The 23300-nt window shown below is 31.8% G+C and overlaps 2 protein-coding genes across 3 annotated transcripts; both read left to right on the top strand.

Moving 5' to 3' along the window:
• Nucleotides 1-394: 394 nt before the first annotated feature.
• LOC141528800 (uncharacterized) lies at nucleotides 395-4255 on the top strand. The gene is made up of 2 exons (XM_074245030.1): nucleotides 395-456; nucleotides 521-4255. Exon 2 carries the CDS (start codon nucleotides 521-523, stop codon nucleotides 4172-4174), a length of 3654 nt encoding a protein of 1217 aa, XP_074101131.1. The 5' UTR covers nucleotides 395-456; the 3' UTR covers nucleotides 4175-4255.
• A 15560-nt stretch (nucleotides 4256-19815) lies between these two features.
• LOC141528569 (uncharacterized) lies at nucleotides 19816-22184 on the top strand. Of its 2 annotated transcripts, none has more exons than XM_074244688.1 (3): nucleotides 19816-20100; nucleotides 21271-21557; nucleotides 21633-22184. In XM_074244688.1, exons 2-3 carry the CDS (start codon nucleotides 21284-21286, stop codon nucleotides 21725-21727), a joined length of 369 nt encoding a protein of 122 aa, XP_074100789.1. In that variant the 5' UTR covers nucleotides 19816-20100; nucleotides 21271-21283; the 3' UTR covers nucleotides 21728-22184. The 2 variants fall into 2 exon arrangements, with proteins under 2 accessions (XP_074100789.1, XP_074100788.1); XM_074244687.1 differs by having other exon boundaries at nucleotides 19826-20100; nucleotides 21282-21557.
• Nucleotides 22185-23300: the final 1116 nt, after the last annotated feature.

Genomic DNA, 23300 nt, shown 5'->3' on the forward strand with positions numbered 1-23300 from the left:
TTACTACACCTTTTTATGAATACGCGTATGAATATAGTCTGTTCGTATTAAAACGGTGCGAGATAAAAAAGATATCACTAGTATACTTTTTCTTATCGTACAAGTTTGAACTTTGGTATTATTCTTGAGAGGCATCGATTTCAATAATCCATGTTATCGAGTGATTAAAAAATCTTAGTTCATAAATAAACGTTATGGTTACCACAAATTAGCAAATAATTAACAACAAATATTAGCTCTAGCAAATGAAATATTTTTATTAAAATTCTCTTCATATTAAAGAAAATTTTAAAGGTAAAGAACTTGAAAAATAATAAATCAAATCAAATATAATAAATCATAAGTGATAACACAAAAGTGTAATAATAATCTTATATCTTATCGGCTGATTGGCGATTCGTATATAAAAATTCAAATTCCCGTCCAGTTGATCAGCAGACGACAAACCTCTCAGCGGTAAGGATTAATTAGAAAACTAATTTATTAATTTTTGATATTCTAACCAGTAATAAATTTTCAGATGAAGCTGTCGTTATTTCTGATGCTAGTCTTCGGACTAGCCTTGACCGTCAATATCAAAGGGAGCCCCGTGAAAGGCACGTGGGCGTTGCAAGATGATCTGGACGAATTCATGGCACTGGTCCCGAAAATGAAAGTGATGTCGATATTTTTAGACTACATGAGAAATGATGCTGAAGTAAAGGCAGTGATGGCGTACATCAAGTCGGAAGATTTCCATCAACTGGTCAGAACGATCGAGAAAATGGATCACGTCAGAATGTTGTATGAGTACCTAGACGAGTCTGGATTGGACATTTACAACGTGATCAACGGGATACACGGGTTCATCGGCATGGGTCCATTTGAACCGTTCAAAATGATGAAATTGACACGACGAACTGGAGGCATGTCCGGACTGATTATTGACATCGTAGCAGTTCTTCCAAAGGAGAAGTTCAGAGATCTGTACTACGAGAAGCTGAAGACGTCGGAAGAATTCAAAAAATTGATCGATCGGCTGCAGGCTGATGAGTTCCAAATAAAAATGGACCATTTATTCGCCAATGAGGAGTTCCAGTTAATTTTGCATGACATGTCCGCAAATGGAATAAACTTCGAAACTATTCTAGGTATTCTGAAGCCCATTTTTAACCCTTATTTTTTACAAGTGTCTTCGGTGCTACGAAGTGTTCCGGAAAGAAGAACACTGCATGATGACTTGGATGATTTCGTGGGACTCTTGCCACTGGACGAAATCACGGAAGTTGCGATACGTTACTTGGAGTACGATGAAGAAGTCAAGGCAGTTGTTGACTACATTCAAAGTGAGAGGTTCCATAAATTGGTGAAGTTAATAGAAGAATTTGAAGATGTGATCCGATTCTTTGATTATTTAGACGAGTCGGGTTTAAACGTGTACAGTCTTGTTAACAAAATACACGACTTCATTGGACTACCTCATCTTCCCAAAGCATCAAGAGGAGTGGAAAGAGTGAATACCTATGGGGTTGCTGGACTAATCGCGGAAATCAAGGCGCTTTTGCCACTAGAAGATATCAAAACTATGTACTATCACAAGCTCGAGACCTCTGTGCACTTTAAGCAGCTTGTAGAACGCCTTCAGGCGCAAGAATTCCAGCAGATTGTCGATACCCTTGTCGCGAATCAAGAGGTCCAAGCTATCGTTGTAGCAGCTCAAGAATATGGCATTAATGTTAAAGCTTTTGCGGATTTACTTTCGACGATATTCGGTTTTGAGTTTCCAGAACATTTTTTTGACCCGAAATCGATGAAGCGATCTTTGTATGATGACTTGAATGACTTCAAAGCACTATTGCCGATAGAAGCGATCACCGAAGTTCTAAAGAATTATCTTGAACATGATGAAGAAGTTCAATCGGTTATCGAATACGTCCAAAGTAAAGATTTTCTTGAATTGGTTAAATTAATTGAAGAAATCGAGGATGTGATCAAATTCTACGATTATTTGCATGAATCAGGCTTGGATATTTACTGTCTTGTAAATATGTTGCATGATTATATTGGGTTACCGCATTTGACACCTCCATCGTCCTTGAAACTGAAGAGCGTCACCACAAATGGCGTTGCTGGGTTGATCGCGGAAATCAAAGCACTTCTTCCGCTGGAAGAGATCAAGAAGATGTATCACCACAAGCTTGAGACTTCTGTACACTTCAAGCAGTTGATTGAACGCCTGCAATCGCCTAAATTCCAAGCAATAATTGACACTCTGTTTGCAAATCAAGAATTTCAAGAAATTTTGGCAGCAGCCAAAAACTTCGGCGTTGACATGAAAGCAGTAGCTGATTTATTGTCTACAGTTTTTGGCCTTGAGTTCCCTACGAGTCAACACCAAACCAGAGCCAAACGGTCCCTTCACGATGACTTGGAAGACTTTGTAGGACTTTTGCCTCTCAAAAAGATTGGAAAAGTGGTGATGTTCTACCTTGACCATGATGAAGAGGTAAAATCAGTCGTTAAATACGTGCAAAGTGAAGAGTTTGTTGAATTGGTGCGAGTAGTCGAAGCCATGGAAGATGTTATCCACTTCTATGACTACCTTCATGAATCGGGGTTGAACGTTTATGACCTTATTAACAGGTTGCATGACTTCGTTGGCCTGCCTCATCTTCCTAAGCCATCAAGATCACTGAAGAGAGCGACTACCAATGGAGTTGCTGGTCTGATCGCGGAAGTCAAAGCACTTTTGCCGTTCGAAGACATTAAAGCGATGTACTATCACAAATTGGAGACATCCGTCCATTTTCAACAACTCGTTCAACGTCTTCAATCTCCGAAATTCCAAGCGATCATTGACACCCTTCTCGTGAACCAAGAGTTCCAAGAGATCATCACAGCAGCTAAAAAGTTTGGGATCGACGTCAGAGCTATCGCTGATCTGCTTTCAACTATGTTTGGGCTCGAGTTTCCTTCAAGTAGTAAAAATCTCAGAAGTCGGGTTATCACGGAACATTTAAGCGATTTCATTCTTTTGTTGCCGTTTGATAAAATCGCGAAGATCACTATCGATTACATTATGAACGATGCAGAAGTTCTTACTGCTGTTAAGTACCTGAAGTCGGAGGAATTCAAGGATTTGATGGTCAGGGTGGAAACTGATCCGGAAATAATTGAATTTCTTAATTATTTGAAAGGATTAGGAGCAGACTTGCACGATTTTGTGATTACTATCAATGATTTCTTGGATATTCATCCGCGATCTTATCACTCAAAATTGAGCACAAAACTCCCAAGTGGAGGAATCCAAGGAATGTTAAACGAACTCCGCAAAGTGATCCCTTACGAAGAAATCAAGGCTTTGTACGAGCACAAAATCAAAACTTCTATAGAGTTCAAGCTTTTTGACGATCAGCTAAAGAGTCTAGAATTCCAAGCTCGCGTTAATAAACTAGTCCTGAACAATAACCTGCGAGAATTGGGGAAACAAGCCCATCATTACGGAATTAGCATTAACAAAATAACTGACTTTCTTTCAGAGCTGCTTGGTTTGAAGTTCCCGGAATATCCAAGACTTCTAGCTTCTCCGTCCAGAAGAGGGTTCAGGAACCTCAACGATGATCTGAACGACTTTCTTGAGCTGGTGTCCTTTGAAAAGATCATCTATACCGTCGTTGACTACGTTATGCACGATGACGAAGTCCAAAAAGCTGCAATTTACCTTCGCTCGAAAAAATTCAAAGTACTGGACCATGCCTTGCACCAAATTCCTGAGTATAATGACATTTTGAGGGAGTTGAATTCTTTTGGATTCAATGTCGACAAATGGATCAATAGCATTCACAGTTTTCTGGGCGTTGATCCTTATCAACCTGATTCTGTGAGAGATTCGCTATGTATCAGCAAACCTGGAATTGCTGGACTCATTGAGGCTATCAAGGCATTGCTGCCCTACGAAAAAATCAAGAATCTTTACCATGAGAAGTTAAGAACTTCAGAAGATTTTAGATTATTTGTGGAACTCATCAAGTCAGAGAAATTCCAAAAACTCACAGACACACTTTTTGCGAATGAGGAATTCCAGAGTCTACTCCACAAAGCTGAAACTCACGGCGTTAAGTTAACAGCTATTTCAGACTTCTTCTTGCGGGTTTTTGGAATTACAACCCTTTCAGGCGTCATTGAATCCATGTAAAATTTTAATAAAATTATTGCTTAGAAATAAATAATTCTCATCTAGATTACTACTTTCATACTGTTGTCAAAGTAAATGAAATTAATTTTGTTCATTTATACTTCAAATTTATTTTTTTTACTTTTCCTAATCCTTCAAATTAAGCCTTTCAAAAATGCAAAATGAACGAAAAAATAAAAACGATATGTCGGATTGTTTGAATTCAAATTAATATAGGTTTAGTGGCTTATCAGCGAACAATGCGGGGCAAAGGAGCGAGGAACTCGGTGTACAGAAATGCCAAAATTCGGTTTGGCTAATGCTGTAATCTTGTTAAATAACGACGTGGTCTGAGTGCAAATGTCGCAATGACAACGTTTTGTTGTTGCTGTTGTTACATCATTGCTGTGCTTCTGTGCTTCACCCTTCTGCCGTCTCTGTGTCACTGATTACAAGTAGCTTCCCTCTTCACTTCTAGAAACGTAGCTCACACTTCCGTTTTCTATGGTCCAATTCGTAGCAATTACGTGATTGCCACACACGTGCACTCAAAAGTGCTATAAACTACGAGTACACTCAAAAGGTTACTATTTCTGTTTAATAAGTCTGTCAAATTAAAACATTCTTGTAAATTTAATTTTATTGTTATTGCACTCCTTAAGCATGCTCTGTATTCATCTAAAAATCAAGATACTGACATTTTGTCCCTTTAAATGATACCTGACAGTCATACTGCACACTGAAGCACACAGTCATAAGCATACTGAATTTTATACAGATATTTTTTCTCAGCGTACTAAAGTGTAGCCCGACGTTTGCATAAAAAAAATATGCATCTACTTTGGGTGGGCAGAGAAAGCGTTTATACGTCTTTTAAGAGGGTTGGAAAAAGTAAAGGGATGGCTCGCGTTTTCTCGGCATCCGCAGCATTCACAATACGAGTAGAGACTGAGACCGAGACCAAGAGCGTTGTAGGACACAAACAGACAACCAGACAGACAGACAGACAGAGAGTCGGACGAACGAACGAACGGACGGGTGGTTCTATTTCAATTCCAGCAAGTTAATTGGAATTGTTTGCTGCAGACACAGCGAGTAGTCGGTTGTGATGCTTGTTCCTAGCTACTGCTACCCTCCCACACATTGAACATCTTTTTCTCTCGTCGTTTCTTTACTTTCTCTCCACCTATAAGGTGTGTATATTTTTTGACAATTAATTTGTCCTCTTTCTAATGCGTCTATAATATATCCACACAGAAAAAAGAATTTAAAAAATCAATTAAACATCTGATCTTATAAAAAAAAAATTTAGTTTTTCCAAAATATAAAACGTACAAAAATAATAATAATTATTTTATTGATAACAATATATTTAATAATAATTATTTTGTTCCAGGTGTGCAGTAAGCTGCATTGTGAGGAAAATCCAAAAGTGCACGTCTCATAACGCTTGTTCATCACAAAAAAAAAAAAAATAAATAAAATCGAGACCACATACATCCACTGAAAAAATTTTTTCAAAACGGTTTTTTTTTTTTTTTTTATGATATCCAGAAAAAATAGTTTTTTTTTTTTTTTAAATATCTACTGTCATAAAAAAGCATTCTTGATATTTGTCAACTTATTTAACACTGAAAGTGCAAACAAGATCAGATAAAAGCCAATTTTAGCCAAGATAATTGCTTGACCTTGAGAGAGTAAGAGTAAAGCATTACTCAAACGCTTCGCGTTATGAGACGTGCAAAATAAAAATTAAAAAAAATATTATTGTCAATAAATGGTAAAGCAGTTTCCTACACTATAATACAGCGTGTTAATTTTTTCATGAATTTAACAGTAAATTTTTTTCTGTGCATTATTGAGCCTTCATTTGGATTTTTATTTTTCCACTGAAATTTCATTCGATTACAGTATTTTGATCTACACAATTGCCGGGTATGATTTCTTGGAGAGAAAACCCGAGGCAGAATAGATAAAAATTTACTCCGTGATGAAAATATATTTCGAGAAGTTTCATATTGATCCCAGTACTTTTTCGTTTGCTTACCACGTAATGCGATGATCCAAGCTAGATCTACGTGGCATCCATTGAGATTCCCCATGTGAGTCACAACTTGGTTCCACACGGTACTAGTATTATACAAGCGATGGGGATTGTCATGGTGATAGTGATGGTGATGGCGATGATGGGAGTGTGTGGTAAACTTTTATCACCGTGACGCTCCAGTGGCTTTTCAAAACCTACCCCTTACTGGAATACTGTAGTCTTCTTATTTTTTCTTTTCCAAGGCATACAAGCACACATAAGTGAGCATACACAGCTGTAACTGTGACTGTAAATGTACGTAGCACAACAAGGACTCGTAAATTCCGCGGACGGTGAAAGCCCCCGTGAGTCAGTCGCCAGTAAATCAACAGTAAGTGGAGAATGTTGTATTACAATTGGCTAGTTGTCAACTCAAGAGTAAGAACTTTCAAACATTTCGAACTTGTGATATATGTTATAAATTCTTATGTATGTTACATATATTTATTCCTAAAGTTACTATTAGATCGCTACGTCCTCCAATTTTCATGATTGTCATTATTGATGATTATCAAAGTTGAGGGGACCCTCATGTATTGAAAAAAATATTTCTTAGTATTGAAGAAATATTTTTAAATAAGAAAAATGGCGCTGAAAAAAGATATTAACAAAGGGATTAAAAAAAGGGGGCCAAATCCGTGTATTCTCTTATTTTCCAATGTGTACTCATTGTCTAGCTACACTCGGTAAATTGAGCTTGTCTTTTATAGAATGTTATTAAATCTTCGGTCTTTGGAGCTTTAATTTTAAAGCTAAGCCTACGTGGAAACACCCGAGTGACAGTTTTAAATTATTTATAGTGATTAATAATAATGTATTTTTTAATTTTTAAGTTAAAATTAATTAAAAAAAAATTAAAAGCAAAATAATTATGAAAATTTCTGTTCAATGTTCCAAAAAATCAAATTTTTAGGAATAATTCCAAACTCTAGTTTGAGATAAATTATTAGGAGTATTTGTTAGTAATTTAACATATTAAACTTGTTACAATTGAATAAAAATTTATTTTAGCGTAAAAATTCTGTATTCGGATGAAAAAAAAAAAATCATAAAATTTTGTTAAAAATATGATTTTTCCAAAATTACTTTACACTCTCTGCACAACAAATATGAATATGAATAAGACGAATTCATATAATTAAATAAATTGGCTGATAATATTCCTCCGACGGTTTTCATTACGAAATTCCAATAACGTACTAGAAAAGGCACGTGAAAATTTTACTTATTCATTTCCTCGCATTCGATTTGCAGAGAACGAACTTGTCGTCTCTGGAGTTCATTACAGCGACCCTATCATCAATTTTACATACCTATCTTGGCAGCCCCGTTCTTAAAAATTCTTGTTCGAATTTTTCAATTTTTCAGATTTTTTCAAGTCGTACTTAAAAAAAAAAAAAAAAAAAAAAAAAAAAAAAATAGTTGATAAATTATCATAAGCGGGTGCTTGAATAGAATGTTAAAAACTCAAAAGTAAGAGCTCAGAGTAAGACAATGAAGAATGGGGAAAACCGACCCTGGGGTATAATTACATGGAAAGAACAAGGGAGAGTCGGTCAGCTATTTTTCTGGTAATTTTTCACGCTTAATCTCTCCTTACTAAAAGTATTTCCATTCCATTTGGCTCCGGATGTAGATGAATTGGAGCAAACGCTAAAGCACCTAGAATCAATAAATAAAAAACTAAATTTAAAGATTAACTGGAGATATTCAGGTAGTTGTTTGATATTTTAAAATTTATCTGGGAATATGTGTTGTGAAAAGTGAAGAAGTGACGAAATAAAAAATAAAAGGATCATACAATGGTAAAATTTTTTTATCAACAGATTTTTGTTTTTCGTTGAATAGAGGTAGAGATGAAAGAGCAGCTATATATCTTGTGCCTAGGTAGAATACAGTACAATCGAGCACAGTATTATTGGATGCTTGTGCTCGACACCGGAAAATTCTCTCTACTTTCGACGTTGAATTTCATACGGACATGGTAATACCCACTTTTGGACGGTACGAATCGTGGGGTGGATTTTCAAGAGGATTCATCTTTCGCTCTACAACTCACTTGTGTATTTTTATTTTTATTTTTATTCATATTTTTTCCCTTTGTTTTACTCATTTGATATTGTTCAATAAAGGTCCGGGAACGATAAATTATTTTACTGTGTTTTTATTATTTTGAAATTGCTGAACATGCTTTTTGCTAGCGAACGATTTACACGCGGGAATTCAATTAAAATAATCGTAAATTATAAACGATTGGAGTTTATTGATGTTTATTGGCAGTTTTATTATTATGAGTAGTGATTTTTTGTAGTGGATTGGAATTTGTGATAATGATATTAATTTTTTAAGCTTGGATAAAAATTTAATAAAGAAATAATTGTAGATAGTGACAATCAGTGATTTTTTAATTTGCAATACAAAGATAATTTTATAAAAATTATAATACAAGATTTTTTTCAATCTAAATTTTACAAGTTGATTTCTTTTACAATAATTCTAATTAAAATGATAATTAATTATTAGTAATCGTAAAATCACTAATTACTAATAAAAATAATTTAAAGACACTGGGGCGTGGAGACAATGATGACTTGATGATGATAGTTAGCGAGTTATTGGCCGGAAGATAACTAAAAAGTTAGTTTTCATAGTTGGGTCTTTGTTTTAGTGGAAAGAGGAGTGGAGCCTGAGCTAGTCAACGAGTTGACGAGCACGAGCTAACTGCCCGCAAAGAATGTTGATGAGACCAGTGAGCCGACGGACGTGTGAATTTGAATTTAAGTAGAGGATAGCTTTTCATCCACCCCGTCGCTACTGTCTTCAGTCTCAAATGCGTCGACAAGGGAGGAATGCAGAAACCTTCATTTTTTTAATCGTTAAAATGTCATTTGCTAAAGTCATTGAATTCCGCTTAGCTTACAAATATAAAAATCTTCTTTTTTTTTTTACAATAAATATTCCTTGAGACTTTTCTTTTTTTTTACGATTTAACATTGTAATTTTTCAAAAAATCTTCAGTTTAAATCTGGCGTAATTTTTATATAAAAAATTGCAATTTCTCTTGATAAAATGTTATAATACGGCCATATTAGGCAACAAAGCTGAAAATAAACTTCATTGTAATTTTTTAAATACACTAATTAAAAACTTTATAAACTGTCAAGAAATTCAATTATTTAGAAATTATTAAATATTAAAAAAAGTCAAAAAAATTGGCTTGATTTGGTTTCAAAATATTATTTATTTTTCTTTTAATTTTTACATCAATTATAAAAATGTTTGAATCGAATTACATTTTTTTAAAAATTTATATTTTTATATTATCAATATTTCAATCAAAATTTGAATGTAAAATTTGAAAAACCCTTATTAGATTTATTTATAATTTTTTTTTATGTCTTACTACCTCAACACTCTTGTAACGAGATGATCCAGCGATTACGCGCCATTTATCAGATATTTAAACACTAATTTTTGTCAAAAAATTATATATTTAAATTTAGATTTTAAATTTTGATTTTAAATTTTGTTTATTTTACGTCAATACACAGGCCAAACGGCAATTTTAATTACAGATTGATTACATACGAATAAATCTGATATGAAAATTACATAAGGACACATTAGAAAATTTTTTCACGGATGTTTTAGTTGTTCAATAAATTAAAATAATACAGAAAAAAAATGACAAAAGAGTTAATCAATGAATAGAATAATATAAACCTTTCCTCTTGATTTAAAATGTTGACAAACATTTGGCCTTTGAACCCGATAAAGTGAAAAAAAAATAAACCCTGCAGTACTTTACTTAAATTTCTGTTGAATCATAAAATATTTTTGTATACTTTTCACTTGACTCAATTCCTATCCGGCAATCAGCAACTTCAATAAAATGTAAAATATAATAATATAAAATAAGCTGTAATTTCTGTAAACATTTCATACTTTTATACTCCTGTAATTTTAATATTCAAATCAACAAGCGCCAATCCTGATCCAGAATCCCTCACAGTCTAATAAATTCGGAATAAATGTACCCGACAGAATAGCAATTTAGCATCCGAGCTCAGAGCGTATGGCTGATATGTATATGTATGTGTACACGGATAAAGACTTATATGTCTCAAGTAGAAAGAGAAATTCACGGGTGCGAGTGGGCGCCGTTGAGATAATTACATAGTTTAAACCCGAGGGCAAAACAGAACGAGCTGGGGGCACGTATGAACGACGGCGATGTCAACGATGGCTCCAGCACTAGCTTCAGCTACGACTACCACCAGCCTGGGTAAACTGTCCCTCAGTCGATTTTGTGTTTGTGTTAACATAATGCAATGTATCGTACTGGCTTTTGATGTTGCGAATTTATTTCTAAATTACCGAGCTGTAGTGAAAGACAAGCAAACATTGTCCAAGTGCAACAGCAGTCTGCGTCCTCCAAAAGCTCCTGACGCTCCAAAACACACAGATTATTTAACAATTTAATATTATCATTTTATCATTTTTTTTTAATTAATTTTTTATTATAAATGTTTTTTTTTTGTGTCAAGAAAAAATAAATAAGTGGAAAAAAAAGACCATTTAATACAAAACATGTTCTTCAAGCACTTGTAGCAAGAAAAAGAATCAGAACTTAATATTTAAAAATTTTTCACCATTTACATTGGGAGCTGAAATGGAATCATCCATTGGCTTGCGACATTTGCTGATAGATTTAACTTTCGGCTCTTATTTCTATTTATTTTAGCTCTCAACTCAGCCTCCCCTTTGGGTGGCAGGAAGCGGATCGAGAAGAAAAGAAACCCTTGATCTTGTTCACTTCGTAATTAGATCAGTTGTTCGTCTGACTTCTTTAAGTTTTTTTATCTACGGGCACCCAACGACGCTCGGAGTCATGTCGAAGGGAAATCGAATTATCTGCTGCGAGACTCTGCCGTCTTTTATATTAATACACTAGTAATGAGAAAAAATCTTTAGGTATAGTATAGACCTATTATAGATATAAACGCGAATAGATTTCAAGGCTTTATTCAAGGTTAAATAGCGTCTTAATGCTTCTGCAGCTGATTAAATGTTGCTGAGCAATGTAACATAAATTTTTAATTAAACTTTGCAATAAAGCTCGGGAAAAATTATATAGATCAAAAATATATTATATTTTGCGCCATATCTAGGTGAAAAATTAACATCTTTAATTTTTTTTTATCCTAATTTTTTTTACGGTTCATTTGTGATAAAATATGTCATAAAAGGAAAAAATAAAGATTTCGATAGTTTTTTTGTCTTTAAAAATTGGAAAAAAAAATAGACTTACACATTTTTGGATGAAATTTCTATTTTATGTTTTTTGGATATATTTTTTAAAAGTACACAAAAAGAGAACAATTTAAAAAAAAAAATTGATCAATTTGATCAAAAAAAAAATTAATATGGCCCAGCATGGGTTGACCCCACTTGTAAATAATTACCCAAAAAATTTTGTTATGATAAAAAATAGATATTGTTAGAGCAAAAAAATTATTGTTGTTAAGATACACTGAAAAAAAATAAACTTAAATCAAGAATCTTAGTTTAAGAATTTTTCTACTCAAATCAAGAAAATGAAATTCTTCAAAATTATTTGCTTGATTCAAATTAATTTTATTTTTTGTATAATAGATTGATTTAATGGTATTGCAACTTGACTCACTTTATTAAAAAATCTAATTAATTTTTAACGTAAAAGTTTGTGAAGGTGTATTCGATGTATGTAGACGAAAGCTCTGATAAAATTCAAATAATTTTTCTCAACAAACTTCTCTTCTCTGTAGCAGGAGCTTGAGCTGGAGCTGGAGTAAAAACAAGTAATTTAAGAATGTAAACCCGGTAGTTCTGAAGTAAGACGCTTTCATCATCCGGGCTCACAGTCAATGTAATTTATATATTTTAGAATCCGTACAAGCCAAAGTGAACTCTGAAACACATACCGTAACCGTGGAGTGTAACCGATAGATTTATCTGCATCTAAACTCAGCTTTACTTCGAGTCGGCATCACAAGATACGGAAACTTTTTCGTAACGAGGTTGATGGAAATTCCTATGAGAAAATTTCTATTTAACCTTCTATTCCTTCTACCCTGGCAGCAGCCCCTATGTCGTTTTCTTTGAAAATCAAAATCTCGATAGACTTAAGTTAAACATCACATCAGTGAGGAAGGGAATAAAGAATAAAAAAATAAAAAGGAAATATATAAATGTGTATATATCTATGTATCTACTACCCCAGTCTGCTCTCGAGTTTTCGATAAACTAATAATCCTTATCAGTGCCCCCGATAATCGCGTTCTGCTTTTATTTATTTTTATAAAAAATGAGCTCTCTAATAATCAGATAGATAAAATGGGTTTTGTTGAGGTTATGTTACATTTATTGATAATTGGCATCAGGAACCGGAGGCATTACCGTCGCTGGACAAATAGCAACAGTAATAGTATAACTGGATGATTGTGCTGGAGGTCGACGAACTTGTCTCCCCGTATGTGGAAGAAGACGAAGAAGAAGAAGAAGAAGAAAGAACCAAGACCAGGACGAAGAGGTTGCTAGATCAGAAAAGAAAAAGAAAGGAATAGCTTTTCAAGCTTGATATCGCGGAATCTCTTGATCGACTTAACTTGTCCTCGAGAGTTTCCTCTTTGACCCGGTAAATAGAATTTCTCGTTTACAAATATCCACTTGGAAACAAGTTAACAAAGGGACGGGATGGATTTTATGAGAGATTGTTGTTTAATTTTGGGAAAATATATTATTCTTAATAAGAATATTTTATGGACGTCTTTTACAGAATAATGGTCGATGCATTTTTAACTTTTTCTGAAATTTAGAAGTATAAAAGATTGGCAACTTTTTATGCTTTTTAGTGAAAAAAAAATTTACGAAAGTCATTTAAGTACATTTTGACAAATAATCTTCAACTAATTGACATTTTTAAAGATATAAGCTCATCCCGATGTTACACTCATCAAGAGCTTTCATTTGAGTACCCACATGCATTTTTTATATATTTTTCACACATTCATATATATAATATATATAAATATATGAAAAATTGATGTGGGTACTCAAATGAAAGGTCTCGACGAGTGTAATGTCGGAGTGAGGTTATATATTTAAAAATGTCAATATTTAACCAGATACAAGGATCATAATTAAATAAAATTTTCTTTGAATGAACTGTAATTTTTCACGTTTATTATTTTTTACCATCACATCACAATAAAAATAAATGGTACTGATCGATGAATGAACGATTACTGCAATAAAAAAAAATTTCTTCCTGTGTATTTATTATAAATGTCTGCAAAAAAGAAAAATTAAAATGTCTTTTCTCCGCAAAAAATCGTAAGCTCAACATCTTTGATTATTATAATTCCTACCAATAAATTTGATACCTTAATTATAACCTGAACTTAAACCGAATCACATGGAATGAAGCAATGAGGATGATACTCAAGGATTGAAACTAATCACAGTTATGACCGTGCAATTTTGGAGGTCGAACATCCTATTCACCTCGTTCAATCGAGTTACAGATAGACAAGACAGGTCGAGGTATCTCCCACTGATATACCAGTCAGTGACTTTTCGCAAATTGCCCCATTAATACTGCACTAATTAAGTAGAGTGATAGTAATAATAACGATAATAATAATAGTAATTGCAATTAATTAGCCGAGGTAGAGTAACGAAATCTGGCCTCGTTACGAGTAATTTAAAATACTTTCTCTTTTTCCTTCGGAAAATAATTCAGCGATGGCGATAGTTTGGACCCAGGAAGCTGGAAAGAGGCTAAACGAGGAGGAAGCTCTTCGACGAGGTCATTTCCGGGTGAACTCGATGCGTCTTGACTGTAGCGTAGGCGGCGGAGCACCCCGACGTTATCGCGACAATTGGATGGAACTTGGGCACTCCGCCACCCGCTGGTAGACCTCGATAAGCTTCAGAAACAGCCCTTAATGGTTTCCCTCACGATTACCGGTACTCACCCCCGTAATCTCGCTCTCTCTCTCTTAAACTTTCTCCTCGGTCCTCATCGGGCTCACTTTGGTCTTTCATTCCCGTGTAGTGTACATGTTACGTACATGCTGCTAGGCACTCTCTGACTTGTACCTTCATTTTATTTCGCCGCTCTCTTTGCTCCTCTTTACTCCTTTCCACTTTGGTCCTTTACTCGGATTCGAGAAACTATTTCGACCAGCCATTATGTTGAAATAGAAAACGTCTACTTCCAGCTTCATCTACTCAAAGACATCGCCACTTTTCTCAAATACTTTTAGTTGTATTTTCTTTATTTATTTTTATGTTTGTTTTTATCCAGAATCTTTTTCTATTTTTTTTTTTTTTTATTTACATTGCTCTTGCAATAAAATTTTAAATTTAAAATTTTAAATTACACTGATAGAAAAATCTGACGATTAATTTATTATATTTATTTAATAATTAAATTAAAAAAAAAAATTTTACCTGCAGGCCATTCAATAAATTATCCAATTTTTTCGTTAATTTTTTACAATTGTTAAAAATTTTTTAATTGTTTGATTTTTGAGCTATTTAAACGAAAAATTCAAAAGTTAAGTCAAAAAAACTATTGCATGCCTCACGCGTGAGCGTGTGGAAGTGCTTTACTTAAATTTTTTATTGAAAAGATCTCTTATGATTTTTCAAAAAATTTATTTGTCCAAAAATTAAAGTTAGACATGTATGCAACCCTTAATTGTTAGTTTTTCTTTCATCTTCAACAAAATTATTATTATTTTAATAAAAAATCTCAATTTGTCTTCAGCTTTCATCCAATTACAATTAATAAATCCTATAATAGCATCACAATTTTATTTTTAATTATTTTAAAAGTACTTAATATTTTTATTATATTGAAAAGATTAAAAAATTCAAAAATTATCGAGCCAAAATTTTTTCCAATATTCTTTTCATCGTTTGATTCAAGTTACTGGCCTAAAAAATTCATCTTAAAGAAACTGGAGCCTGCAAAGGCGAAAGTTGCCTGAGGCAGCAATATTTCGCGTGTAAAACGTATTCGTCGGAGCAACAATCGAAATATATCGGTGTTTGATATCTAAGAGCTTTCGGTCCTCGGTTGCAATGTCAATGCTCGGATAGTAATATGTCATCCGTTTATACCCGACAGTATATTGCATATTATAGATCCTGGGATCCTTGATGTTTATACTGTTTTTCATCGTATAGCTTCTATGTACAATATATATAATTTATTGTATATAAACATTGGCCTCAAGAGGAGACGAAACACGCCATAAGCTTCTAGAGGGAGCCTTCCCGTCTTTAAGTCATTGTCATGTGAATGAGTATTTATACATGAGCTTTTTTCTATTGTTCAACGACGTTATTGTGAACAACGAGATGCCTCTTCTTGCGAACAAAAGATTTATGCCCATAAAATGTTGCGTACCCTGACTTTCGTTGTATTGAGGAGAGATTTTATTTCGGTAATAATAATACGAAGGAATGTCGTGGGAAAATATGCTCAATTCGAAAGTTCATAGAGGTAATATGTGGATTTAAATAACGAAACTCTTTCGTGAAATTCAAATTCTGTTTACGGAAAAAGAAAATAATAGTATTGAGTATTCAGCCGCTTTTTTAATAAAATTCTAAATGATACTACCTTAAAAAAAAATTTTTATAGAAATTACAGTGCTAATTGCAGTAATCGTGGGAGATTCTGCAATTCCTAATCTAATTACAGCTCTATTAATAATAATTTACAAACACAATGTAAAAAAAAAAAATATTAATAATTTTTTAAAATATTAATCTTCCTAATTATACGAAAATTTTATACAATTATTATTCTGATATAATTTTATGCAATTAGTCCAATATTATTTGTAAAAATATATTTAAGAAAATTTTCTAAAATAATCTTGGGACGTAAAAAAAATCGAGATTTGATAACAGTTTTAAAAATCTAATTAAAATTCATAATTTATAATTTTTTCAGCGAAAATTTAAAAAATTTTTTCGATATCCATTTTTCTGGTTTTAAGAATTTTTATTCTTATTTTTTTTATTTTAATTCGTATTTTTAAGGTCATCAAGGCATATATGAATAAAAATTTTGATGTGAAACTCATTGACATTGTTGTAAATAAAAAGCAATGAAGGATGAAGAAGAAAATAACGATAAAAGATGAAAAAATTACTGACAGATGGTAATAAGGATTGTCGGCAATTGTGAGGATAGAATAACCAGGTCCTCGTCTTCCTCAGAAGTTTTTAATTATTTGTTAAATGCGTTAGTCGCAGAACGCGGAAATGTAAAACGGATGGGGGAAAGTTTGTCGTGGGAGTGGACAGTCAGTTTTTTCTCCTCGTTTCTTAACAGAAACTCAGTTTAAGTTTTAGTGAAAAAATTCCTATGATGATGATGATGATGATAATGACGATCATGATGATAAGGAAGAAGAAAGGTATGACTTTCTCAAAGCCGAGAGTGAGGAAAAGGGTGATTAAAAATATATAATTAACATCTTGGATACGAGTTTTAAGCGCAATAAGGGTAAAATGACTCTCCGGTGAGCAGAAGATTCAGGAGAGCGAGTTTTAGTAGTAGTTTTGTTAAAGTCGTAGGTACTTCTCAGAGGAATGAGAGAAGAGACTTCATTTTCTCGTTTAAGACGAAATGTTTGTCAACGTCCTGCCGTAGTTAATTACTCACCCAGGATTACGGTCCGAAATCTTTCGTCACTGTTGTTTAGAGTCTACCCACACCAGACTTCTTGTCCCTCGCTCGATGTCTGAAATATTAATAAAAATTTTTTTTCATAAAAATTACACAAATAAAAAAATGTATTTAATTTTTAATCAGGATTAAATGTGAGTAGGGGAAGGTGGGGCAAGACGGCCCACCTGGGGCAAGAAGGCCCACCTCAAAAATTGACCAAGAATTTATTTTTCTAATAATTTTTTATCATATTTTGGAGGTGGGCCATCTTGCCCTAAAAAAAAATTTTTTTTGGAACTTTCAAAAAATTCCGGTGAATTGAGTCAAAGTTGGACGAGAGTAAATACACTTGATAATAGAAAGCCACAAAAAATAAAAACTGGCTTAGGTGGACCGTCTTGCCCCACTAAAATAACCTGATTGAAAAAATGTAGTTTTTATAAATAATAATTAAACGACAGTGAATTGAACGCTCATATTAATTGAGAAAGTCCACAGAGTGCTACTTTAGGTGATAAAAAAAATTATTATTCCGGTACGATAATTTTTTGGACCAATTTTCCTGCCACATAAACGGATCTATAAACACAGACAAACAGACGTTCAGGAAAAATTATTTTTAATGTTACTATTTACTTTGTTAAATAAAATTCTTTAATGGGAATTTTTTCAATATCCATTCAAGAGTTACAATTTATTTATTCAAATTTAATATTTTTTTTTTCTTAATAAAGAGATGTAAGTATTTAGAAACAAGACTGAAATTCTGAAGAAAAATGTTTACTTGAATCAAAATATTTTTTTTTCTGTGTTTGATTGAAAATTGAGACTTTTTAAGATTTTAAAAATGTTTACTTTTTGTCAAGTTATATCTTGAGTAATTTTTTTTTCCCCAGCATCTTTTCTTCTCGAGAAGTTTAATCAGAAGCTTGATTGCATCCTAGATGAAAAAACATTTAACGACTCACTAGAAACCAGAAACATTGGTAACAGCGTACCGGTATTTACTTTTCCCTCGGTATATTATTAAGTTCAAAGATTTTACTTCAGTCAACACTGAAAAGAAAAGTAAATATAGATTATACGTTTTTTATTTATTTTTTTTTTTTATTCTTATAGAAGTTGGTTGAATTTTTCCGGTGCGAAAATTCACTTTTTATCCTTTCTTTCCACCTCATTTTATCACATTTCACAAGTCACTTATTTACCTACACAATTTACCGTTTATATAAATCGTCTTTACAATCTTTCGTACTGCAGGCGCAATACTAACAACAATATATAATATAAAATATTATTTTCTCTTCCATAATAAATTTTTTTTCAAAGTTCACTCCAGTGGGTACGTTGAAAAAAAAAATTGTCGCAAAAGAAATATTTTTGATCTAAAAAAAATAAAAATTTTATTAAAAATACCAGAATAATATTTTTAAAAAATCAAAATCAATCCGGGTTTTTTTTTTTTTTTTTTAAAGAAATTCAATGAGAAGTAAAAGACAGCGAGCTTTATCCTCAGTGAGAAGCCAAGTCTATAAAATGAAGTGAAATAAAGGAAATGTTTAATAAAAAAGGTTCAAGGGTTCCAAGATAAGTGAAAAAGGAAGCTTTTAGTTTTAGAGTAAAATAAACGCTCGCCGGGAATAATTATCAAGCATTAAACTCAGGCGCCAGTAATTATAACTGACTATGCAGCACCTAGTAAACCAAAGTCTTGTATATAATCTCATTAAACTTTTTATTTAGTTCACTATTTTGCTAGCGCTCTTGCTGAATATCTGCTGTAAATAAATAATAAAATATAATAGACCCCGAATTTGTCGCAATCAAAACTTGCTGCGGTTTTCTACAAAATTATTGACTATAGCTGTGTTAAATTTAAATTTATTCAACGCAACGCAAGAAACATTTAAGAGTAACAGTAAGAGAAAACATTTAATTAAATTTTCGCCTCAGATTCTCTTATTTTATTAGAATAAATTTAAGTTTCAAAGTTACTAATTCAAACGCAATCACCGGGCTTTAATCACAGCAATAGGGTACTTCTATTTTTTTATGGCTCTAGCAAATGTTTTATACTTTAGTGTTAAAAATCACACATACAAAAACATTTAAAAATTTTTAAAACTAGAAAATCCAAAAATATTTTCCTTGAATAACGTAAATATTTTTTTTCTGCGTAAATTTGTCCACAAACACTTATTAGAAAATTTAATACGTTCGTATACATACAGATGGCGCATGAGCGTTAAATTATCTCGTAACTAGAAAGTTAAGTTTTATTAATTTAATAATAAAATAAAATTAAAAAAAATTTTTTTAATTTCCTACGAAGATTATCTGAGATTAGTTTTTATTTTATTCATCGACAGGTTGATTACAAAATGGTTATTAAAAAGCAGCTGGTCGAGAACTAATCACCGGTTAATTATAAATATTTAAAAATAAAAAACATCAGCTACATTTTTTCCGCATCAAACTTAAATTAATCATGCTATCATACATCAAATTCTTTAGTGCGAATGCGCATGCGGGGCCTTGGATTCTCATTCACTACTCATATATATGTATATAAATATACAACGTTGCTTTTTTTGTTCTCAGTATCAACACTCAAGATAATATTCGTCGAAATAAAATATCATGTAACCAACAATTAGCATTAAATAATTTATTATTTTTTTTTCTGTTTCAAAGACCGTTTTTTACTCACTTTTATAAATAAATATTTAAAATTTTACACACGCAGATAAAAACTTAAAATAAAAAACCTTCAAGTAATTATCAATTAATTTTATCAAATGATAATAGACTTTTATTAATTGTAAAAAATTTTAAGTAAAAGAGGAAATGATTTAATGTTAACTACAATAAAAAGATAATAAATTTATAACAGAAATAATCATAAATAAAATATAAATGACGTTTTTACTGATTACTGTAATAACGATTGACTCATTCTCGGTATGAAGTTAGTTGTGTTATTAACTCGACGGTGTATGTAATGCGTTATTGCACTCTACAGTGAAAAATTAAATACTTTTGAGATATTTATTTATTGTAGACATTTTATTCGAGAAGAAATAAGTGATTGAAGATTTATTTTACAAGGGTATTTCTATTCAACGTGTAAGTAAAATATTTGAATTATTAATTTGTGGAAAATTTTAAATATGTTATATGTGGAGTTAAGTGGAGATTTACGAGCGATAAGTTATCGTTAATAAACCTAATAAATCATTTTGGTAATAAATAAGTCGCAAAAATACGAATGTTATTAATTTATCGAGATATGGGATATTTAATATATTTTTTAATGTCGGAAAATGAAAATAGTGGACAATAGTTACTGTTGTATAGTTAGAAAAAATTAAATCTTGTCAGATTCTTTTATTCTCATGCATAACCTGATCAGCGCTTACATTTTGTATGTGAAAAGTTGTTCTTTTAGTAATTCATACACAGAAAGAAATTTTTTTTTTAAATTACCGTGAAAATTACGAAAATTCGAGACAGTTCCTAATTTCTGATCTAATTATAATTATTAATAATTATTCATAAAATTAATATAAAAATTATAGAAATGTACGATTAATTTTGACTAAAATAGTAAAAAAAAATAAACGTAAAAAATTGATTAAATTTGTGATTATTTTTTACAAATTAAATATTGAAAATTACAGCAAAAAAAAAGTTTTTTACGGAAATTACCAAAAAAAAAATTGAACTCGTAAGTTAAAATAAATTAAAATAATGTTATTATCAGAATTATGAATTATTATAATTAATTCTGAAAAAAATTCAATTAAAAGCTGCATTAAATTTTTTTTTAATTTTTCGGAAATCCGGTAAATTTTTCTATGTGCTTTAAGAAGTATTATTGAGACTAACAAATGGTAAAACAGCGCCATAGAGTCTCAAGAGTATAATCAGTCCGGTAATTTTTCTCTTAAAATTAGCAGTAAGTCTAAAAAAAATTTCTTTCGATGCAAAAAATACATGTATAAAAAAATTTCAAAAATTAAATCTATAATTTTTATAGAGTTTGCTATATATATTTTTTATCACTTCCATTAATTTATTTCTTATATATTTTTAACACAATAAATGTTAAATTAACACAAAAAAAGTGTTAAATATTTAATATAAAAATTTTTAACATATATTTTTTTGACGCAATGACGCAAAATTTTTTATTGTGTAAAATAAATCATTATTGCGGTGGCAAACAAAAACATAAAATTTTGATTTAATAAATAATTTCTCATTCAGATAAGACTTAATCTAAAAACTTTAAAGATTTTTTCTAGAAATGCAACCTAATCACGACCCACGACTTCCTACTTACGCAGAAGCAACAAGAACGCAAGTAAACCACTCTCACGAGCACTATCCAACTACATATCCAGCGTACACAAATCCAATACCTCCGTATACAACATCTGAGCTGCCAAATTATTCTCACCCACCTTCGGTGCCACTCTATCAGTATGAAAATAATCAGTTACCCACGAACACCCCCGCTGCTCAACGCATCCATATTATCACCGAAATAGTCCCGCAATCCAGATCCGTCAGCTGTACAAGTAAATTTTCTTCATAACAGTACTTATAATTAAATACTTTTATGACAACTAAAGCGGACAATTTTTTTACTTCAGGACGGCATGGAATTTTTTGGGGAATCGTCTTTGGACTTCTCATCTTTGCCGGAATTTTACGAGTGATAGTGTCGCATAACAACCGAGAATACTGAGCTTATCAATTGATGATTATTAATTAATGATTGTGACTTTGCTTTGCAGATGTCATAAAGCCGTATAAAAATTTTTATTTCGGAAATCGATGTAATTATGTTTTATAAGTTTAATTTTTTTTTGGTAATTATGTAAAAATGGGTCTCCATCTATTTAAAAAAAAAAAGTTTCTATCAATATTTGACCTTTGTGATAGTATCAATTTTTAATCTTAATTACGTCAATTAAAAAAAAAAAATTCAAATCTTGAAAAAAATTTTTTTGTCAAAATCATACTCAATGATTATAATTACGTCGACTTCCCATAAAAAATTCTTCATACGCCCTTATGGCAACTGTGACGCAATTTATGATTGTACATTACGTATTGTGATGTGTAAATAAGCTAATTTTAATTTTTTTTATTTTGTATTTACAACAATTATGATATTATATAAAAATGACATTGATCATGAATCTTGGAGCGTAATTTACGGATTATATTATAAAATAATAATAATAATAATAATAATAATAATAATAATAATAATAATAATAATAATAATAATAATAATAATAATAATAATAATAATAATAATAATAATAATAATAATAATAATAATAATAATAATAATAATATTGATGATAATAATAATAATGATAGTTATAGTTGGTTTAACTTTGAGTAAGCTTTCAAGAGGATAGAAACTACATAGGTATGAGCTTTGTCATCTTAACGAGGTTGTTCTTGATAGTTAAACGAGAGTATACGACACCGATGTGTTCGATGTGTTTGGAAGCTGGGCTGGGGTAAGTCTGATGCCGGAGCACGCCGATAGGCAGGTAATTAAGATCAAGAATCTCTCCCTTTTCCATCCCAAAATTTACCTTGATGTTGATGTGTCGTACCGACCCAGCTGGATACTATCTGGCAGGGTTAAGAAAATCCACTTTTTATTCTATTAATAATTCCAAATTATTTTAACTAATCTATATATTATCAAGATTTAATTTATATAATTAAGAGACCAAGAAAAAAATTTTTAAGGAGTACATTTTTATCGTAAAATGATCTGGTGATATTTTCTCAGTAATAAAAAATTAATAAATAATAAAGAAGTTGCACTTAATTATTAAATCCTGGCTCTGCGGTACAAAATAAATTATTTTAAAAAATCACCTTTGTACGGTGAAATATAAAATATTTATAAAAACGTTAATTGAAAGAGGTATCTTATCGGAGAGATGAATATGTAAGTGAGGTTGAATTTCAGTGGTTTGAGCCCAGCATGGTCAGCCACCTGTTCACCCAGTGGTTTGTACTAACGGCATTAAACCGTCAGAAATTTCCAGCTAGGTGTATGCAAGTGTGTAGACGCCCAGTGCCCAGGACAGTCAAGGGCTACCGAGTGCCGTAAGCGCATTATCGTAAGGCGCTTATCCAATTGCTGACCAGCGCAATTACATATATTACGAATAGCCTGCGACGCTTTCGGGTGTTATGTCGAACTCACCCTCTTTGGCGTCCAAAGCTCTCGGTGTTTGAGACCTCGATTACAAACTTACGCTCACAGTACAGTTTACAATGATGCT

This window comes from Cotesia typhae, unplaced genomic scaffold (genome assembly GCF_013202065.1).
Source record: "Cotesia typhae breed Kobodo isofemale line unplaced genomic scaffold, CoteBio_Ctyphae contig_44, whole genome shotgun sequence".
In the NCBI taxonomy this organism is placed as follows: Eukaryota; Metazoa; Arthropoda; class Insecta; order Hymenoptera; family Braconidae; genus Cotesia; species Cotesia typhae.